A 19,918-nucleotide genomic window follows, 5' to 3' on the forward strand; every position below is an offset into this window, starting at 1 on the left:
ATAAAATTTAAGATATAATTAGCATACATATATTTTAAATTTTTTTTTGCACATTCAATATATAACCAAGGATAACAAATTAAATTTAAAATTAACTCCTCATTCTTCCAAATAATAATTTACTTCTTCCAGTCGAATGAACAATCGAATGCATTGCCCAAAATCCGTTTCTTTAAAGATATAAGTATTATTATTCGAACTGTAATTTTGCTTCTTATTTCCAGTCGATGAACTAAATCGGGTCCGGAATATGTCGAAACATGTAATTGAATTTGGTCTGCGGGACACCACAATTCGCAAACTACGGCTTCGTGCTGTACCCAACTTATTCACTGCAAGTTTATTTATTCTTAAATATATTTTAAAAGGAATCACGATATTTTCAATTTAACCGCAACCTTAATCTTCCTACATTTTACTATTCTAACACATATTTCTTCCCAAAATAAATTGAAAAACTTGTGTAAAACTGAATAAATATGGTGACAAAGATAATATCTTTTTTGTATAAAAACAATACATGTGATTGTGCATCATCAGCCATGTTCTGTCCTCACAAGTCCTCTTCCATATTTATGGATGTCCCTTATTTTAAAAAAAAAATATATCTTGGCGTTGGTATAATTAGGCTACACATGCCTCCTCAGTCCACCTAATTTTTTCTAGGGAATCAATATAACTAACTGTCTAGGGACAGGGGCCAAGAACAATCTGATTACCCCTTTTATATTTAAAAAATTATATTTTTATTATTTTTTTACGACGTACAAGTCGCAACCGTTATCATTTGACATCTATTGGATAAATCCTCGTCTTAACGTAATAATTTTTAAACTATATTAGTCAAATAAAATATATTGAAAAAGTCCTAAAACATGAAATATATATGTGAGATGTTATGTCAATGTATCATAAAATGAACTGACAAAATCATATTTAGCAATATTCGTCGAATTTTGCAGAAAAATCTTTCGGTCCAAATAGATCCCATCAACTGTATTCAAATCATATCATCGAAAAAATATTTAAATATGACTTCAAAAATATTTTGATTAAATGTAATTATAGGGATACGAATCAAGAAGTGGGAATGGGCGGGCCCATTTCGCATTTGTATCCGAACATGAACATCTAATTTAAGAATAATAATGTCTAATCATTTGTCAATAATGTGCAAGCTTAATTAATTAATTGTGATTGTGTATAATAATTCGTGTAAGCATCATCCTAATTGTACTTACTACTCGCCATTAAATGGACCATACTTACAATTTTAATAAAATAAAATAAAATAAAAATTGGACCGTACTTACCCGTATTGTGGCACATGGGTCGGGCCCAAACCAGTTTCAAACTGAATTAATTGTCACATGTAATCAATCCGTTGGTAGTTGAAGACATGAGTCAGCACTAGATTTTTTGTCTAAACAATTACATTACAAATATTAGGTTATTTAGTTAAATTACATTCTTGCTTTAGCATTTCCTTTTTTATAATGTTTATTTATTAAACCGTATTTAGACGAGGACTCGATTCAAAACTCAACTGTAACAAACTTATTTTTAATTCAGATAATAATATGTTTTAAAAGAAATTACTATTTTAGTTGATCAATTTCTTTTTTTTAAAAAAAAATGATATTGATTAGATATAGTTATACTATTCTTTCTTTATAATGGATGATCAAGTGTTGTTATCCAGGCATTAAAATATTCATAAATAAATTAAGTATTATTCAATAATGTTGAGCATTTAAAGATAATTTATTTAGTAAATTTAATTGGAATTAATAAATATAAATATATAAAAGAGGAGAGTGACCGTATACGGATGGGTGCATACGGCAACAGTACAACATACAGAAAGGCCATGGCCAGGCGGTGGGCCCCAACACCTCGATTCCACATTCCAAACCTCTTTATTGCACGTGCCACGTGCAATGTCTAGAATACCCTGAATGGATGGTTTTGAACTAGTTTTTCGGTCCCCACAAGATTATTTTATATCAGTCTTTCGGACCAAATTTTTATTTTTTCAAAAAAAAAAGTTTGGAATTAAATCTTTTTTATTATTAAGTTAATAAAAATTGATGCGATACTATATTGCAATTTTATTTGGAACTAAATTATAATTTGATAAAAGATGGTATAGTAATAGATATATATCTCCTTGAAATGAGTCGAAAATGATTTATTCTGTAATCCGTCTGAAACTACAAATATGTATTGAAATCTCAAAATTCGTCAACAAATTGGTCTAGAAAAATTGAATAATTTGGGGGACGAAAAATATAATATTTTGTTAAAAAAAAAAAAGAAAGAAAGAAAGAAAAGTGGTCCTTGGTGAAAGAAAGAGTGGTGTCCAAGGGCAAAAAGACATTGATAATTTGTCCCCTCACAAGTAGATCTCCCCACGTTATCAATGTTTCCAGTTTTTATATTTATTATTTTTCTGTATTTACTCCATCACTCACTCACTCTCTCTATCTGTATCTGCACTGCGTTGATCGGTGGAGTTGCACAGTGACAGAAAACAGACTGCCACCCTACATTCCTTTTTCTCTCTGCCGAGAAGCAAAGATAAAGCAGTTTCTCATACACACAGATTCTCGTGTTTCTGGCTTTTGTTGTTAACTGATGATATACTTTTCCTACCAAACGTTTATTTGCTTTGGAGTTGTTTGTTCTTGTGAATCTGTGTGCCCATCTCCCTATTTTCTTCAAAGCGTGGTGTCAAGATCGTTGCTTGGTAAGTGTTAACCTTTTCTCTCTTATTTTTTGCATGCACATTCCGGTGAGCTATTCTTGGAGTAATGAGTTGTGGGTTTCCTCTATTTGTCTTTTAGCATCCGTTTATTTTGTTTATGATCGAGTACATTTGCCATTTGGTCTGCGGGAGCCTAGAGAAGGAAAAACTTGGAATCGAGCCATTCCTTTTCAGTGCTAAGTTATTGCCGAGATTGCTGCCTGTTCCGATACCAGGCTTACTGACGCACATTGATTCTTAATTAGTTTATTATCGTTTAAAAGTTGAGAAAATCTGGATAATTTTGATGTTATTGGGCAAAAGTTATGAAGAAATATCGGTGGCTGAAACAAATAACAAGCACCCACAGCAAGCTGGAGAGGAGGCTCTCTTTGGGAGAGTATAATAGAGCAGTTTCATGGTCAAAATACTTGGTTTCTTCGGGTGCAGAAATCAAAGGTGGAAGACAAGACGAATGGAATGCTGATCTATCCCAACTTTATATAGGGAACAAATTTGCTTCTGGGAGACATAGTAGGATCTACAGAGGGGTTTATCATCAGAGAGATGTGGCTATTAAGCTTATTAGCCAGCCTGAAGAGGATGGAGAGTTGGCTGCATTCTTGGAGAAACAGTTTACATCAGAAGTTGCTCTTTTGTTCAGGTTGAAGCATCCTAATATAATCACTGTAAGTGGGATCTAATTTGTTCCTTGTTTTGTGTGGTTGAATCTTGAATGCTTTGTCGTGCGTAAGTTGTGCCGAAAATTTTGTCCCTTGCTTGTTAATCTTCTGAGTATTTGGATGCAGTGGTGAAGCTACAAGCTTTACGAAACAGTGAACGAATACTTACTCATAATCATACATACATATGATAAAGTTGAGGGGATCCTTTTCTCAAAATAAAAAATAAAAAAATAAAATCGTTTCACCAGCCCATTCCTCCCTCCGCCATTGTTGGGCTTGATTGCTGGATTATTTTGCTGTGCAGGGGGTGGGGGGGGGGGTGTGAAAATACTATGTCACCCATACATTTGTATATAAAGATGATACTAATGTTAAAGGCATATATGAAAGAGAGAGGGGGACGACTACCGCTTCTCCCTCTTCTTGGGTCCCTTCTGACCCCTCTTCCTCCGTCCCTGGTAAGGAAATATTGAGGGATTGCCATTCTCAATTTTTATAGACAACACATCCGAAATTTGAAGATTTCATGTTGCATGTTTGGTGGAATATGCTTTTGAGTGATACATGCATAGGAAGAGTGATGCTGGATTGTCTCAACATAGTTTTAGGTCAAATGGTTGGGCAAAGTAAGGAACTTTCTTTGGTACTACATTGTGATAATTGAAAACGACGGCGAAAACCGGTTAGTTATACTTAATGGCAATTGAATGCTAAATGTTGGTGCTTTATCTAAAAAGTTTTGGTGCCTTTCCTTATCAGAGAAAATCGTAGTCTAGATGTGAAATCATAAACTGAATTCTGGTAGCCCCAAAAAAGGGTTCCGAGCTATTGACCTTCGCACTTGCACAAAAAGGATGTGGTTAGCTGTTTCAAGAATGATCTTTGACATATGTCATGGATAGCTTTAGACGTATTTTGTATGTTGTGTTACCTGTGACCTTTGTTATGTTAATTGTGTATGAATTCATCTCTTGATATTTGTAAACAATCAAACTACGATTTGGGAACAAAACCACTGTTCGAATTATGCAAACCTTTTCAGTGCTTGTACATGTTGGTACCTTTCCTCTGTGGCTTGTGATTACTATACGTACAGTCTGGCTGTAATATCTCGTTATACATAGGATTTTAGGAGAGATGTGAATAGCTTTATAAGACTGTATATAAGATTTGAGCAAATCAAATTAGGATTGAAGCGTATTACGGTATTAGCTGCTAATTCATGCACAGTTTTGCTCATAGCTGCTAATTCATGCATACTTCTGCTCATGCAATTCCAGAGGCCTGAAGCATGAGAGTGGTATGGTAACATAGAACCGAGCACTTTAAAGTTTGATACTCCCGTAACAGTTGTCATTTTACTAAATTTGTCATTCAAGCTTGTTGACTGTTTGTCTAATGACAGTGGAATCTCAGTTTTTTGACATCCATATTGTTTTAACTTTTATACCAGTTCATAGCAGCATGCAAAAAACCACCAGTGTTTTGTATCATCACTGAGTATTATCCAGGTGGCTCTCTAAGAAAATTCCTCCATCAGCAAGAACCATATTCGCTTCCCCTGAATCTTGTACTAAAGTTCGCCCTCGACATTGCTCGTGGTATGTTATATCTTCATGCTCAAGGGATTCTTCACCGTGATCTTAAATCAGAAAATATGCTTCTCGATGAAGATATGAGTGTGAAAGTAGCCGACTTCGGAATATCGTGCTTGGAGTCTCAGTGTGGAAGTGCAAAAGGATTTACAGGTACTTATCGTTGGATGGCACCAGAGATGATTAAAGAAAAGCACCACACAAGGAAAGTTGATGTTTACAGTTTCGGTATTGTTTTGTGGGAGCTTCTAACTGCATTGACACCATTTGATGACATGACTCCGGAGCAAGCAGCATTTGCTGTTTGCCAAAAGGTAATTTATCTAGCATTCAACGTACTCATTTTTTATTTACGTATTTAACTCCATCTCTTAGCTATATATTGACTTTTGATATGATGCCTCTGTTAAGCGCGATTTGATCATAAAAGATCATGTTTTAGTTCATTTTCACAAGATATATAAATTTATCAAGTTCACTAAAGTACAAGTTTCTTCTATAGATCCACTTCTATTTTTTTTTTTAAAAAAAACCATGTATCTTCTCACAAAAAGAGTCGACAATATTGTATCTATGGTTCTACAGCCTTAAGCTTTAAGTTTATTGTATGTAAATGGTATTTACTTGATTTAAAACAATAGTATGAACCAATCCTGTATAACTTACCAATATTAATGTATACTTCCTTTCGACGTTAAAATTTTATGAACTGTTTTTCTATTTTACGTGCAGAATGCTAGGCCACCATTGCCTTCTTCGTGTCCACCAGCATTTCGTCACCTCATTCATCGTTGCTGGTCTGGTAATCCTGACAAGCGACCGCATTTCCATGAAATTGTGAGAATTCTTGAAAGTTATTCGGTGTCACTCGAGCAAGACCCCAAATTCTTTTCATCTTACGAGCCCCCTGAGGATCATACCCTTTCGCGATGCATTCCAAAGTGCATCGCTACTCGTAGATCCCCTCTTTGGGGGCGTAGGAGTGGGTAGGATTTAAATATTGATCGTGATTCGTGCCATTTTTTTCTTTCATGTATGGAGAGGTATGTGCTGATATGATTGTATATATGAACTACAATTAGTATGCGTCTTTTCATCTCTGTATGAAATATATGCTCGTGTACTGAAGACGAGACCGTCCTATTTCTACATTCCTCGAATGTCTATTCTTCTTCCTTTGATCTTCTTCAATTACTAGTTACTAGAAGTTAAAAATACGAGATTATCCATGTTGCCAACACTAGAGCTCATTTGCAGAAAATCTTTTAAGAAACATGATAAAAAGTGTCGTATCGTGACCTACCTATGAACACTCGTCATTTCATATCCTCGTATATGATTAAGAATGAACTTACCCAAAATATAATTTGCAATCCAGCAAACTACCCAGTCTTATAAAAAAAAAAATGGTCTCCGTGTAGACTTTCAATTTGGCTCGAACAAATTCCGTCTTATCTCTGATAGATTCCATCACAATGATTCCACTACCTAAAAGGCTTGAAATGTACTAAGAAGGTGATAAAGCCCACTTACATAAAGGATCATACCACATTGTTGAAACTTTCAACTTAAAAGCCAATTCGTTCAGGTGTTTTTTTTTATCATCGGCCTTGCTCAAATAGAAATGAGTTATTTATTTTATTGTTGATTTAAAATCTACTAATTTATGTTCCTAAATTGGATTAATATTTATTATTTTTTCTAAACCTCTACATTTTGTTGGTAGGAAATCTATTTGGGCTCGAAGAATATAATTTATAGCTATACATAGGCCCAATAAAATTGGCCCAAATGCGGCTTCTCACCTCTCACTTTGTTTAAACCCTAAAGTTGTACAGCACTCCATGCCTTCGAACTCTAGGCTGTAGCTACCAACTCCTCCTCCGCCATTGGCCTACGTGTTGTCTCCTCCGCTCATCCTGCAGTACTCGCGTCATATTATTTGCACCTGATTGGCTCCTCGTGCTGAGAGCCTCCTACCGAAGCTCCGACGCTAAATTCATTGTTAAGTCTAGTATGTATCTGATTAGAGCTCTTGTATTCTGGTTGTGTGAATCATCTTATAATATTATTTGAATTTCACTGTCTCTATCGGTTTGATCTTAGCAAATAATGGATGTTTTGTTTCGTCTGTCTTGCATTGTCTCATTCTCAGACCGACTCGATAAGAAAGCCTCTTAATTTCTCAAGAAAATTGGCTTGACCAATGGGATCCGAGGATAAAAAGAAGCAGAAGAAGAAAAGCAGCAACAAGAAGAGTTCTGGGAAGGGAAAGGACGATGGTGAGGCTAAAGTGATAATGGATGATCGATTCGTCTCAGCACAATCAGACCCTCGCTTTATGGAGGCTCCAAAGAGGAGGGCGAAAGTGGCCATTGACTCTCGTTTCCAACGTGTATTCACTGATAGAAGCTTTACCTCCTCCGGCGCCAATATTGATAAGAGAGGGAAACCTACCAACAAAGGCAACAACAAAAACTCATCTTCTCTCAAACACTACTACCGGATTATTCGAGAAGAAGACGAGAATGAGGAGTCTGCAATTCGAGGAAGAGAAGATGAAGTTGACGACTTTGACAGTGGTAGCATTGCTAGTCATACTGAGAGTGAAAGTGACGGTGAGAAATCTGATGACAGCAATGAGGAGAAGGGCTTTGATGAGTCAGCATCCACTACTTCAACAGATTCAGATGATGAATTTATGGACGACGAAGAGGAAGATACTTTTTTACCATCGGTCAGAACCGTTTTGATTTCTTTTCCGTTTGAATTGATTTATTCAGCGGAGATTGATTATACAAGGATCTCAAATTCTGTCTCAACTTTCTAAATTCCCTTTCCATCTTTGTGGTGCAACAGGTAGAAAACGTACCAGACATAGAAAAAGAAACACACAGGCTAGCTGTTGTTAATCTGGACTGGAGTCAAGTGAGGGTATGCATTGCCAAATCTGTGTTTTCAGATTCTGTCCATGATTTTTTTACATGCTGTTGACTGCCCATAATATGAACTTTACTTTCCAAGCTGCGCTCGCGGTATCTGAAGTTCCGAACCTTCAGTCCTATTTTTATGTGTTACCTTTTTCTTAGGCTTACAAGATCCACATTTATTATTTCCAAATGAAGAGTCTGTAAGGTGTTGAAAATTGTGTTTTTGCCATTTTTGCTTGGTCTTATCATTTCAAAATTTTATCCAAGCGGTGCATTAAATCTTTGGGTCATAGTTACTTCATCTTAACCAGTGCTCTAAGCATGCTACCATGTTTTTCCATGAATTAAATTAAATTTAAATGTTATCTCAATATGGGAATTTTATGTACTATTTATCTTAGAATATCGACCATTTACTAAGTGGCGCTGCATTATTTAGCGGATAGTTTATGCATCTCTCAATATTGATAGCACCGTGTCAGTGCTTTTAGTTTCTCACTAAGTTAATCTCCATTTTTGTAGGCAGTTGACTTGTATGTCTTGCTTACATCATTTCTTCCTAAAGGGGGTCAAATTTTCTCTGTAACTGTCTATCCATCTGAGTTTGGACTCAAACGCATGGAAGAGGAAGGTACCCGTGGTCCTGTTGGACTGTTTGACGATAATGAGGAGGAACATGATAACAAGGACGATGATGACATTGATAAAAAGAAGCTACGCGCTTACGAATTATGTAGGCTAAGGTGACATCTATTGCTGAATTTGAGTTTTTATATATATTTACTCGTTCCACTTTTTGTTGGGGCTTGTTTATCTGCTACATACCTAATGCATGGGTTCAGATGCTAAACTGTACTGACTGCAAAATGCAAATCAGTTGAAGATCGGTCTCATATAAATGAAAATCAGAGCCACTGCTTAATTTACTTGAAGCGATGCAAATATTTGCCAACTTGTTAATACTGATCTCCAGTTCTAGAGTATGAGATATTTACCTACTTGCTTTAGGTATTATTTTGCAGTTGTGATATTTGATTCAAGTGCTACAGCAGATTACCTTTACAAAACTTGTGATGGTGTAGAGTTTGAAAGGTCTGGAAATAAACTGGATTTAAGATTTATTCCAGATTCTACGAAATTTGAACATCAGCCACGTGATGTTGCGACGGAGGTAATATCTTGACTCTTGATCAGTACATGAACAAATTTTCTCTGTATAATCTATCTGCTTGTAACTTTTTCCTTAGTAGTGACTAGCGCGTGTGCTTATTGGTCATCAAAGCAACATTTGTAGTTTTCTAGCATCACATCAAACTATGTTACAAGTTTATACAGCTATGTTAAGGCATCTGGCCCATTCATGATTGCCCTTGTATGATATGGTTGCTTGAACATAGCTTTTGGTAAACTGACATATGTCACTGTGAGTAGTTGCTTGTGTCCAAATTTCTTGTTCTTTCTTTGGTTACTCGTGTTCTTGAAAGTCTTACATTTTGGTAGGCTAATTTTTAACTTAACTCGAGCTTTCTTACGTGGTATGCTTGTTTGGTTTCATATAGAAATTAAGGTGCTGTAAGATCTTATTGTTACATAGGAGGAATAATTTAAAGTCATAAGATTACTTATCAGACGAGATCCCAAATTTGTTATGATTTGTTCATAATGGTTGTCTAGCAAGAGCTTGTGGGTGTTATCCTAAACCCCGACACTCAATTCAACAAACTGTTGTACTTCGTGCAAAAGTTTTCTTTTTTCCCCTAGATCAGAAGTCCGAACTGTTCTCTATACGGGATATTGCGGTTTGAAGCTTAATTCTACGTTGAGGAACATTTATAGATAATTTCCAGTCTTCCATGAAATTAGCAATCAATACTTGTAATGCCATGGAAGTTACAAATCTGATAGTTTCCACTAGAGTTTAGTAGTATACAAGATGTCGAAACTGGGAGAGTATATTATTAAAATTAGGTACTAGTTTTGATGAAAAACGGAACAATTTCCTGTTAGCAACGCTTTCTGAAGCCAAACAGGACGACAAAGTAGTTGAGCTGTTATTTCTTTGTTTGACTTATCTAACTAATATAACAGAGTCTGTATTTTCATGAACTCTTAAAAGGGCTAACTTGAATATTTTTCATTCACACCTACTTGATGGCACTGTCTTTTTTCAAAGTTTGTTCCAAAAATTTTGATGTTTTCATCCCATTGATTACTCGATCGAGGAAGTTTAATATCACTTTTTTCAGTTATTACTATTATCGCTTAAAACCTTATAGCCAGTCTCATTTGTACCGCTTGTTTCCATTTGTATATGAATCACTTGACCTGATTGCCACCGGTAAATATACTTTCATCATTTTTATTCATTGTGCTAATAAATCATGGTGTTTACCGGGTTTCAAAGTTTGCTTGTGGAATTTCGAGAATAAAATTGTGATATTTCTCGCACTGTTCTGTAGTATACATACATGTTTAAATAGAGAGGGAAGCTTCAATCGCTTCCTCAAATCAAGAACAAATGACAAGGAAAAAAAACAATATAGGAAATAAACTAAATCAGGAAATTTCTACACTCCCCCTCAAGCTAGATTGTAAATGTTGAGCAATCCTAGCTTGGAAGGAAGATCTTCAAAAGTCTTTGTATGCAGTGCTTTGGTCAGAATATTTGCATTGTCGGTTGATTGGTAGGGATATATTGAAGCGATATGATGTTATTCTCTATCCTTCCCTTGACAATGTGACGATCAATCTCCACATACTTTGTTCTATCACGATGTACAAGATTCTTGGCTACAATGATGGCTAGCATATTATCACAAAACATCTTTATGGACCCTGAAATAGGAACCCCAAGTTCATTGAGTAGTCTTTTCAACCAAATTCCCTCACATATACCATTAGAAAGAGTTGAATTATGCCTCGGCTGAACCGGTGACACAGCTGGTTGCTTTTTGCAATAATGTAACCAAAATTCCCCATATAAAAGTACAGTATCATGAAGTCGTTCGCCTATCAATCATAAATCCTGCCCAATTAGTGTCAGTGAATATTTCAACTTCCTTGTTTGTTGTCTTTTGGCAAAATACCCTTGTTCTTGTGTCATCTTCAAGTATATCAAAATCCTATAAACTGATTACGTATGCTCTTCTGTACGACTGTTCATTAATTGACTTACCTCACTAATGGAAAAACTGATATCTGGCATGGTATTGGTAATATAAATAAGTTTTCCAACAAGTCTTTGCTATCTCCCTTATCCGCAGGTGCACAATTTTCCTTGCTACCTAATTTGGCAGTGGCATCCATTGGGGCATCCATTGGGGTATCAACTGGCTTACATCCAAGCATTCATGTTTCTTTTAAGAGGTCAATTGCATACTTCTTTTGAGATTCCGAAATGCTTTTCTTAGAACGAGCTACTTCCATGCCGATAAAGTATTGACGTTGCCCAAGTCTTTGAATTCAAACTCTTTAGATAGAAAGCTTTTGAATTTTTGAATTTCTTCCCATGATCCCCAGTTAGGATGATGTCAAAGACGTAAACAATGAGAATGACTTTCTTCCTTGACGACACTTGCTTGACAATCATGGCGTGATCTCTCTGACACTGATTATACCCAAACGTTTGAACCGTGTGACTGAACTTGTTAAACTAAGTTCTAGGTGATTGTTTGAGATCAAATAATGATTTCTTAATGTTGTAAGATCTTTGAGTGAAAAGATTAATAGTACATCCATAACCACGAGTATGAAGTGTTTTGATAATTTGGTCAAGGAATTGGAGTTGTATGATCCGCTTTTGCTGAATGCTTAATACACTTGGACCAATTGGTCTAACTTCAGGGATACACCTATTTACTGTAGGCTGGACATATATTTTTACTTAAGGGGTTGGGCGGATATATTTCCTTTCTACAGACCAATAGTTTTACCGAGAATAACCTCAGATAACTTCCTAGTTAAGTAGTTATGTTAGATACTTCAAAGATAAAGTGGGGACCGTCATTTTTTAAAAATTGAGAATGCGTGGTTGAGCCATAAATCCTTTAAATCATCATTAGCATTTATAGATTCTCAGGGGCATGAAGGGTACAAATTTTCGAGGAAACATAAAGGCATAAAAATGATATCAAGAAATGGAATAACAAGGTTTTTGGAGATGCGGATATGAGACTTTCGGAGTTAGAAAAGAAAATCAGACAGTTGGATGGCTGACAGATGAATTAACAAAGGAAAAAAATGAAGCAAAGTGTGAAATGGAAAAGTAGTTGTCTCGAAGGAGTGAGATTAATACTCAAAAAGCAAAATTGAGGTGGTTGAGGGAATGGGATCAAAACTCATATTTTTTTTCATTCATTATCGAATTAGCGTATTAGCATATCTTTGATAAATAAGTTGGAATTGGAGGATGGATCGATGGTTTCAGATGATGTGCATATCGAAACTTCAATAATAAGGTTTTTCATTAATTTAAGAAATTTGAGGGTGAGGGTGGGGGTGGGTATCGAAGGAGTGGATTGGAGTCTTATTGATGGTGAGGCTCGAGATGAATTGGAAAGACTTTTTTCAGAAGAGTTTGTTTGTTTGTTTTTTTTTTTAAAAAAAAGGGTTTAGAGAGAAATGGGGAAGTGGATAAAGGAATGCATCTCGATTGTTTCTTTTTCACTCCTTATAAATGGTAGACCGATGGGCAAATTTAAGTGGAAGAAAGGTCCAAGGCAAGGAGTTGATCCACTTTCTCCTTCCTTGTTTAGGCTTGTAATTGATGTGTTGGGTAGATTGGTGGTGAAGGCTAAGGCAATGAACCATATATGGTAAATGGAAGTTGGTAAAGATAAAGTTGAGGTATCACACCTGCAATTTGCGGACGATACATTGTTTTTTATTAAGACTGAGAGTCATATGCGTTTTTTGATGGAGATTTTGAACTCATTCTGCTGCATACCGTGGTTAAAGATAAATTTGGAAAAGAGATCATTGTTGGGAATCAATTGTACTGAAGTAGAAATGGCTGGGATAACCAGAGAAATTGGGTGACAGGGAGGAATGACCTATCAAATATCTAAGGGTTCCATTAGGTGGTAATTATTTGAAAATCGCTTTTTGGGAACATGTCGTGTTTAAGATGTTGAAGAAGTTAGCGAGTTGGAAGAAAGCTTATTTATCAAGGGGGTCGATTAACATTGATTTCTGCAAATTTGAATGCCCTTCCTAAGTATTTCACGTCTCTTTTTAGGGTACCTTAAAGGGTTGCAGATGTTACGGAGAAGACCACGAGGGATTTTTTATGGGACGGGGTAGATGGATATTCCTATTGTCATTTGGTCGTGTGGGAAAATGTTTGCAAACCGAAAGAAATATGGGGCTTGGGTATTGGGAACATATGTCAGAGAAGTAAGGCACTTTTGGGGAAGTGGTGGTGGAGATGCTCTGTCGAGGGAGAGCTGTTATGGAAGAAGATTATTGTGAGCAAATATGAGATGCAAGAAAATGGATGGAATGCGGGTTTAGCAAGAAATGTTACATGTAGAAGCCCATGGAAATTTATTCCTCGAACTTACCTGGCTTTTTGTAAATTAGTGAGAGTAGTGGCTAAAAGGGAGAATATCATTACATTTTGGGTGGATAAATGGTGGGGAGATTAGTCTTTTAAATACCTCTATACATCTTTATTTCTCGATCAGCGTCTTTCCTTTATTCCTTTCTTTTCAATTTATTTGGAAAGAACTGATCTCACATAAGGTTCAAACATTTTCGTCGATTGTGGTTGTGGGTAAATTGCCAAGTTGTGATGTGTTGCAAATGAGATGGTCTTCTTGTGCACTCTGTCCGAATTGGTGTGTACTTTGCCGGGAAGAGACTCAGAATCATATGCTTATGCATTGTCCATTCACGATTAGTATTTGGTCCAAAGCTCTAGAGAAGTTGGGTTTGGTGTGGTGTGGTTTGTTCCAAGATCAGCACATGAATTGTTTGTTTAGATATTGATCGTGATATTGGCAAGAGAGACGGTATTTTTTGGAGTGTGGCAGTCCATTGTATCTTTTGGTCAATCTGACTGGAATGAAACAACATGATTTTCGATGATATAGAAGAATCAGCGGAAGAATGTTGGGAAAAGATCAATTCAGAGGGCTTCAGTTTTGGTTAGGAAACATTCAGAATATAAGAATTTCTCAATATCAGATTTAGTTAGTGATTGGAGTTTTACATGTTGATGTATTATTGTAGTCAGAGTTTCAACTATTTTTGACGTAATTGCATATATCTTGTCCACCTTTTGTAACCATTATCTTAATATAATATCGTTTCTCATAAAAAAAATGTGGACAAACACAGAACATCCAAAATCGTGAGAGGAAAACTAGACAAGACACGAGTATTGGGAAATGATTTGAGAAACATGTGATATGGTGTTTGAAACTTTGAGACATAGGATGACATCCGATTTATCAAGTAAGTAGTTGTTAAGACTGCCTGTCCCCATAAAACTTTGGGCACATGTGTGGTGACAGGTAAACATGAGAGACCTAGCAACCTCTAGACTGTGTTTGTTTTCTCTCAGCCACCCCATTTTGTTGTGGAAAGTCAACACAAGAACTTTGATGTATAATGCCTCGACTCCGAAGATAAGCTCCTTGATTGTTTTCAAAATATTATGTTGCATTGTCAGTCCCCAACACTTGTATCTTAGTCTGAAATTGAGTTTGAACCATACTGTTGAAAATTTTGACAGACCTCTTATTTTTCTTTCATGAGAAATAGCCATGCAATTCCTGTGTGATCATCTACAAATAACACAAACAATCTAGTGTCCATAATATTTTTTATTTTGGATGGCATGACTATGAATCATGGAAAAAGGATAAGATGCTTCTTATGGTTGAATGTGATAGGAGTTATGGAAATGTTTCGATAGTCGACACACATCACATTGGAACAATTTTGGATTTTTGTTTATGAGGTAAAAGAAGAAATCAACTTTTGAAGATACACAAAATTTGGATGTCCTAGACGATATTATCATAAAATGATAGCACCATCCTTATTGGAAGAAGAAACTAAGCTATTGCTTGGCTGACATTTAGACCTAACACATACTCATTGTGAGTTTGTCTTCTGGGAGGTTCATTGATTTTGAGGAGGTAAAGTCCTAAGCACATTCAAGTCCACGGATAACAGGTTGGAATCTAAATTAGAAACATGGACATGTTTAAATTCTAGAGCCTGCCTTTGAGAGAATGATAGAATCTGTTACCATCTTGGAAAAATGACATATCTCCCGTTAAATGGTCTGAAGCTCCAGAGTCTATCTTCCACGGGCTCTTGTTTTCTGATTTTGCAGTGAAGCATTTGAAAGATTACCTTTTTGAGCCAATGATCCTGTTCCGATGTTATTTTGGGGTGACAATTGTAAGAACATCTTCTGAAGGGCTTCAAGTTGTTCACTGTTGAATGGATTGGATGGCAAAATAGGATTTCCTTCTTCAGTGGCAGCGTGATTGTTGCAATTTTCTTTCTCAGGTGCCGCTTTCAAAGACTTCCAATCAGCGGGTTTGCCATGTAACTTCCAACATGTATCTCTGGTGTGCCCGCTTTGTTGAATAATCACACCATCGTCTTCGTTACCTTTTTTCTGCTCTCTTCTCTGAGAACTTCAGAGAAAACTTCTCGGATGCTGGATATGGGTTTCATTCCAAGAATTCTTCCTCGTACTTCATCTAAGTTCTTGTTGACTCCCGTTAAGAACTTAAAAATTCTTCTCTTTTCTGTGATCTCTTTGAATTTCTTGGCACCGTCTTGTTCTCTGTTTTCCAGAGTTTGAATTTGGGATCCCCTGGCTTTGGACAAACAACTTCACCTGTTAAGTATTCATCTTTTCCTTCTCCACTGACGCACATCATAAGGGATTGAGACCATTGAAGATAATTATTCCCATTTAGTTTGTGCTCTTTAATGAGAAGAGTACTCTCTGCCGAAGAATCTCCAGATGTAGTTGAGTGTTTTTTGTCACTGGCCATGCCGTATTTGGTCATAGAGAAATTTTGATCTAATGGTTTAGAGAGATTTTATACCAAATGATGAGTAAAAAAAAATATAGTAAAGAAACTAAAACAGGAAAAAACTAATAAGATGGAGACTAGAATAAGGTATTGTCCTAATCTCCTTATTTTTGGAAAGAATAAATCTTGCAGATCCCTAGAAATCAAGGCAGATTTCGACACAAGCTCATTTGTAAACAGAGAATAAGTTGATATATTGCTCTCCAATTATATTTTTTTTGTGAGCATTTGATAGCGATAAAAGTTTTCTTTTGTCTGCATCTTCTTATTTGAGGATAGATCAATTTAATCTTGATCGACTGTTGTGAATTCTGGTTCTGTCCTTTGTTAGGCACCAGCTGACTACGAAGGTCTAAATTTTCAAACTAGAGCATTGCAACAAAGCAATGTTCATCTTACTTGGGATGAAGATGAACCACAGCGCGCGAAGACCTTGAAAAGAAAACTAAATACTGATCAGGTTCGAGTTTATTCATGTTTATTGGTTGCCTTTTGCTTACACACTATCATGCAAGATTCACAATTTTGCCTGGGTCCTATCACACACATATTATAAAATGCTTAAACTATGAGTCATCTTCTGTCTGTCTATGGAAAAGTTATTTAATGAGAATCACATTATCAACATTATAATGACATGATCTAATATATAATTACCTCACACGTAGAAATTCTTTATTTGTGGAAGTTGGCGAGAGCTTGAATATATTCTGCCATATCCTTATTGTTTTTTTAACTAAAATAACTTAATTGCTAGCGTGTAGAGATCAAACCAAGTGCATCATGAGAATTAGCGTGGGCTACACAAGCAGCTTTTTTTCAATCTTTTGCTTGATATTAATATTAATTTCCATACCCATCGGAGATGGTTGAATTTATTTATGAGGTAATTGCCGGACATTGGTTGGCTCAGTATTTGTGTTTGCAAGGAACTTTTTATTAAGGAGGTGAAAATGGAATTTGGGTCTCTGGCCTACATAAATTCCCCTAAAACAAAATTACTTTGTCAGTTTGTTACGAGTTTTATTTTGTTTTCAGCTTGTTGAGCTGGAGTTGAAAGAGTTTTTGGCATCTGATGAGAGCGAAACTGATGATAGTGGTGCCGAAGACACAGAAGACATATTGATGAAAAAAATCAAAAAACAAGATATGTATCGTGCACTGATCCAGTCTGAGGATGGTTCAGATGATAATGATGAAGAGGGAGATGATCAGGACATGGAGGTCACTTTTAATTCTAGCTTAGAAAATATTAGCAAACGCATACTAGAAAAGAAAGACAAGAAATCAGAAACTGTTTGGGATGAGCATCTCAGAAAGAGGAGAGAGAAAAAGAAGGCTAATAAAAACAGGTCCAAGTATTCATCAGATGAGGAAGACGGTTATTCTGATCAGAAAATTTCACAACCTGCAGAACAACATGATGACTTTTTCATTGATGAGCCTTCAGCCACAGAGAGTAAAGGGAATCAAGTCCGAGGCACCAAAAGGGGAAGTTACATTCAAGAAACAACCCAAGAAGCTGAAGCAAGCATAGCAGAGCTTGAATTGTTACTTGCTGATGATAATGGAGGAGATACAAATATAAAGGGCTACAGTTTGAAGCCTAAGAAAAAGAAGGGGAAGAAAGGAACGGAAATTCCAGATGAAGGGAAAATTCCGACTGCTGACGTTGATGATCCACGTTTTTCATCTTTATTCACCTCATCCCTCTTTGCTTTGGATCCAACAGATCCTCAGTTTAAAAGGTACATATCCCCTTTTCGTATTATGCAGTACCACACTACAGCCTACGCTATGGTACTGATAATATTTTTTTATTTTATCTATCGAAAGAGAACCCCCAAAAGTCTAAATCAAATTTTAAGACACTCAATGTCTACTGTTAAAATTAAATCTGGTTTTGGCGCTACAGGAGTGCGACTTATTCTAGGCTGAATGCCCAAAAACGGAAGATTACCGATAAAGAAAATGACCTAATGGTTCGCTCGGAAGTTCTTGGTCAAGTGTCAGAAGTGCACGAACATGAACATGAAAAAACTGAAGGATTGCCTCAAGGAAATGAGAAGCACGAGTCATCTTCATTGGTTAAGTCGCTCAAACTGAAGTTGAAACAACTGCCTTTGATGTCTCAAGGTAAAGTTCCTTCAGGGAATCGCAAATCCCAAGGCAAGTCAAAGAAAGAGAAATAAGAAAATCTAGAAGCGCAACTTAAGCTGTGCATTATATACTACTGCCGCCTGGACTTTTGAAGTTAATTTTGTGCGACATTGTGTATGTCATATTTGTACACAAGTTTTTCAACAACAGCTGGTTTCGACTTTCGAAGAGCGTTTCCTACAGAAAAGTCGCGAAATATTATTATACACATCCGGGAGATTAGTTTAGTTTTAAGAAATTTTGCTTTTGAAACTGTGTTGGAAATTAAAATAATATTTATCTTTATTTCTAAAAAAAATTCGATAACAATCAGATTGTGTAAGTTGGTGATTTTTTTTTATTATCAAGCGGTAGGCCGTTATCACTTGTAAAAATGTACACTATATTGGATTATTATTGTATAATGATGGGGTCATTTTTGGGGGATGTTAAGATTTAAATTGAATGCAAAAATATATTGAACGATGGAAAATTAATTTTTAGGGATTAAATAATAATAACATCTCGCCATTAAAACTGAGAAAAGAAATGAACGAACCTCTTTGTTTGTCCGATGCAAACTAAACAATGATATACCCTATATGGATTAAAAAAAAAACTCAAATTATATTATTCATATACGAGAAAGTTACGTGGCATTAAAGGAGTTACTTGTATTAAACACTCTCTAAAATATCGAAAATGAATACTTCTTCTTTGTGAAAATTAAATAGGTATTTTAGATTTTAATTTTTTTAAAATTGCACGACACTCTTGCATCGCCTGAAAATATAGCGAACTAAAGTATTTTGATGATATATCATATATTAATAATAAAAATGATCAGCGGACAACATAGTTAGAAAGAAAAAAATTCAATTTATTACAAGTCATATTTCATGACAGCTAGACTAGTTCGAATATTATATATGCTAACCATATGATGTCGGTTGTTGTATCAGGATCATGCCAGCTAGACTAGTTTGAACATTACTTATATATATAAATTTGACTTATTAAAAATCTTTTGGAAGTAAAAACTTCATTTTCTTTTAATAAATATAATAAGGAAACAACTGTGGGTCATACTTTCAGGAAATGATCGATAAATCTCTAACATCATAGTTATATCTGCATTCAGTTCCTGTCAGATTTAAAAAAATTTGTCTTTCCTTGTTCACACAAAAAATGTTGGGCCCCCATTATTTTTTCGAATGAAATACGGTACAAAACATTGAAATTTGACACTAATATATGATATTTTGAGTACAAAATGTTTGAGATATTACATTAACGTATGATTTTTATTATTCGAACGTGTATAATAAATATTAATATCAATGACACATATTTTCTCGGATGAAAGTCGATACAAAATTTAAAATACCAGACTGATAAATGATATTCGAGTACACAATATTTCAGATATGATACTAATACATGAATTTTGAGTACCAAAACATTTATAACAAATACTGATATTAACGACATTTGTTTCTTTTAGATGAAAATCGATATAAAACATTAAGGGTGTGTTTGGTTGAGTGGATTAAATAATGATAGATTAATAGTCAAATATTTATCGTTAAAATTTTAAGATTTTTATTAATCATTTTGACCCGGTTTAAGATCCAATACTATTGATCAAATAGTTATCCATAAAATTGGATCTTAAACCGGGTCAAAATGATTATTAAAACATCTTAAAATTTTAACGATAAATATTTGACTATTAATCTATCCTTATTTAATATACTCA

General features: G+C 35.4%; 2 protein-coding genes across 4 annotated transcripts; both read left to right on the forward strand.

The window, feature by feature from the left end:
• The first annotated feature begins 2,396 nt into the window (after window positions 1–2,396).
• Window positions 2,397–6,203, forward strand: LOC140978408 (serine/threonine/tyrosine-protein kinase HT1-like). Its single transcript, XM_073443395.1, has 4 exons — window positions 2,397–2,749; window positions 2,847–3,435; window positions 4,886–5,341; window positions 5,760–6,203. Exons 2-4 carry the CDS (start codon window positions 3,073–3,075, stop codon window positions 6,015–6,017), a joined length of 1,077 nt encoding a protein of 358 aa, XP_073299496.1. The 5' UTR covers window positions 2,397–2,749; window positions 2,847–3,072; the 3' UTR covers window positions 6,018–6,203.
• Window positions 6,204–6,837: 634 nt separating this feature from the next.
• LOC140978411 (pre-rRNA-processing protein esf1-like) lies at window positions 6,838–18,492 on the forward strand. Of its 3 annotated transcripts, none has more exons than XM_073443397.1 (8): window positions 6,838–7,041; window positions 7,183–7,764; window positions 7,887–7,961; window positions 8,480–8,700; window positions 8,966–9,128; window positions 16,352–16,480; window positions 17,059–17,768; window positions 17,936–18,492. In XM_073443397.1, the coding sequence occupies exons 2-8, from the start codon at window positions 7,234–7,236 to the stop codon at window positions 18,210–18,212; spliced, it is 2,106 nt and encodes a 701-aa protein (XP_073299498.1). In that variant the 5' UTR covers window positions 6,838–7,041; window positions 7,183–7,233; the 3' UTR covers window positions 18,213–18,492. The 3 variants fall into 3 exon arrangements, with proteins under 3 accessions (XP_073299498.1, XP_073299499.1, XP_073299500.1); XM_073443398.1 differs by having other exon boundaries at window positions 6,846–7,075; XM_073443399.1 differs by having other exon boundaries at window positions 6,846–7,031.
• Window positions 18,493–19,918: the final 1,426 nt, after the last annotated feature.

This window comes from Primulina huaijiensis, chromosome 6, assembly GCF_012295235.1.
Source record: "Primulina huaijiensis isolate GDHJ02 chromosome 6, ASM1229523v2, whole genome shotgun sequence".
In the NCBI taxonomy this organism is placed as follows: Eukaryota; Viridiplantae; Streptophyta; class Magnoliopsida; order Lamiales; family Gesneriaceae; genus Primulina; species Primulina huaijiensis.

What these genes read in the sequence shown, in the direction of transcription:
- LOC140978408 (XM_073443395.1), top strand. Translation starts at nt 3,073, where the DNA reads ATGAAGAAATATCGGTGGCTGAAACAAATAACAAGCACCCACAGCAAG. An exon ending in AGCATCCTAATATAATCACT is followed by an intron (nt 3,436 to 4,885) that starts GTAAGTGGGATC and finishes CTTTTATACCAG; the next exon opens with TTCATAGCAGCATGCAAAAA. An exon ending in CATTTGCTGTTTGCCAAAAG is followed by an intron (nt 5,342 to 5,759) that starts GTAATTTATCTA and finishes TTTTACGTGCAG; the next exon opens with AATGCTAGGCCACCATTGCC.
- LOC140978411 (XM_073443397.1), top strand. Translation starts at nt 7,234, where the DNA reads ATGGGATCCGAGGATAAAAAGAAGCAGAAGAAGAAAAGCAGCAACAAG. An exon ending in CACGTGATGTTGCGACGGAG is followed by an intron (nt 9,129 to 16,351) that starts GTAATATCTTGA and finishes GTCCTTTGTTAG; the next exon opens with GCACCAGCTGACTACGAAGG. An exon ending in GAAAACTAAATACTGATCAG is followed by an intron (nt 16,481 to 17,058) that starts GTTCGAGTTTAT and finishes TTTTGTTTTCAG; the next exon opens with CTTGTTGAGCTGGAGTTGAA.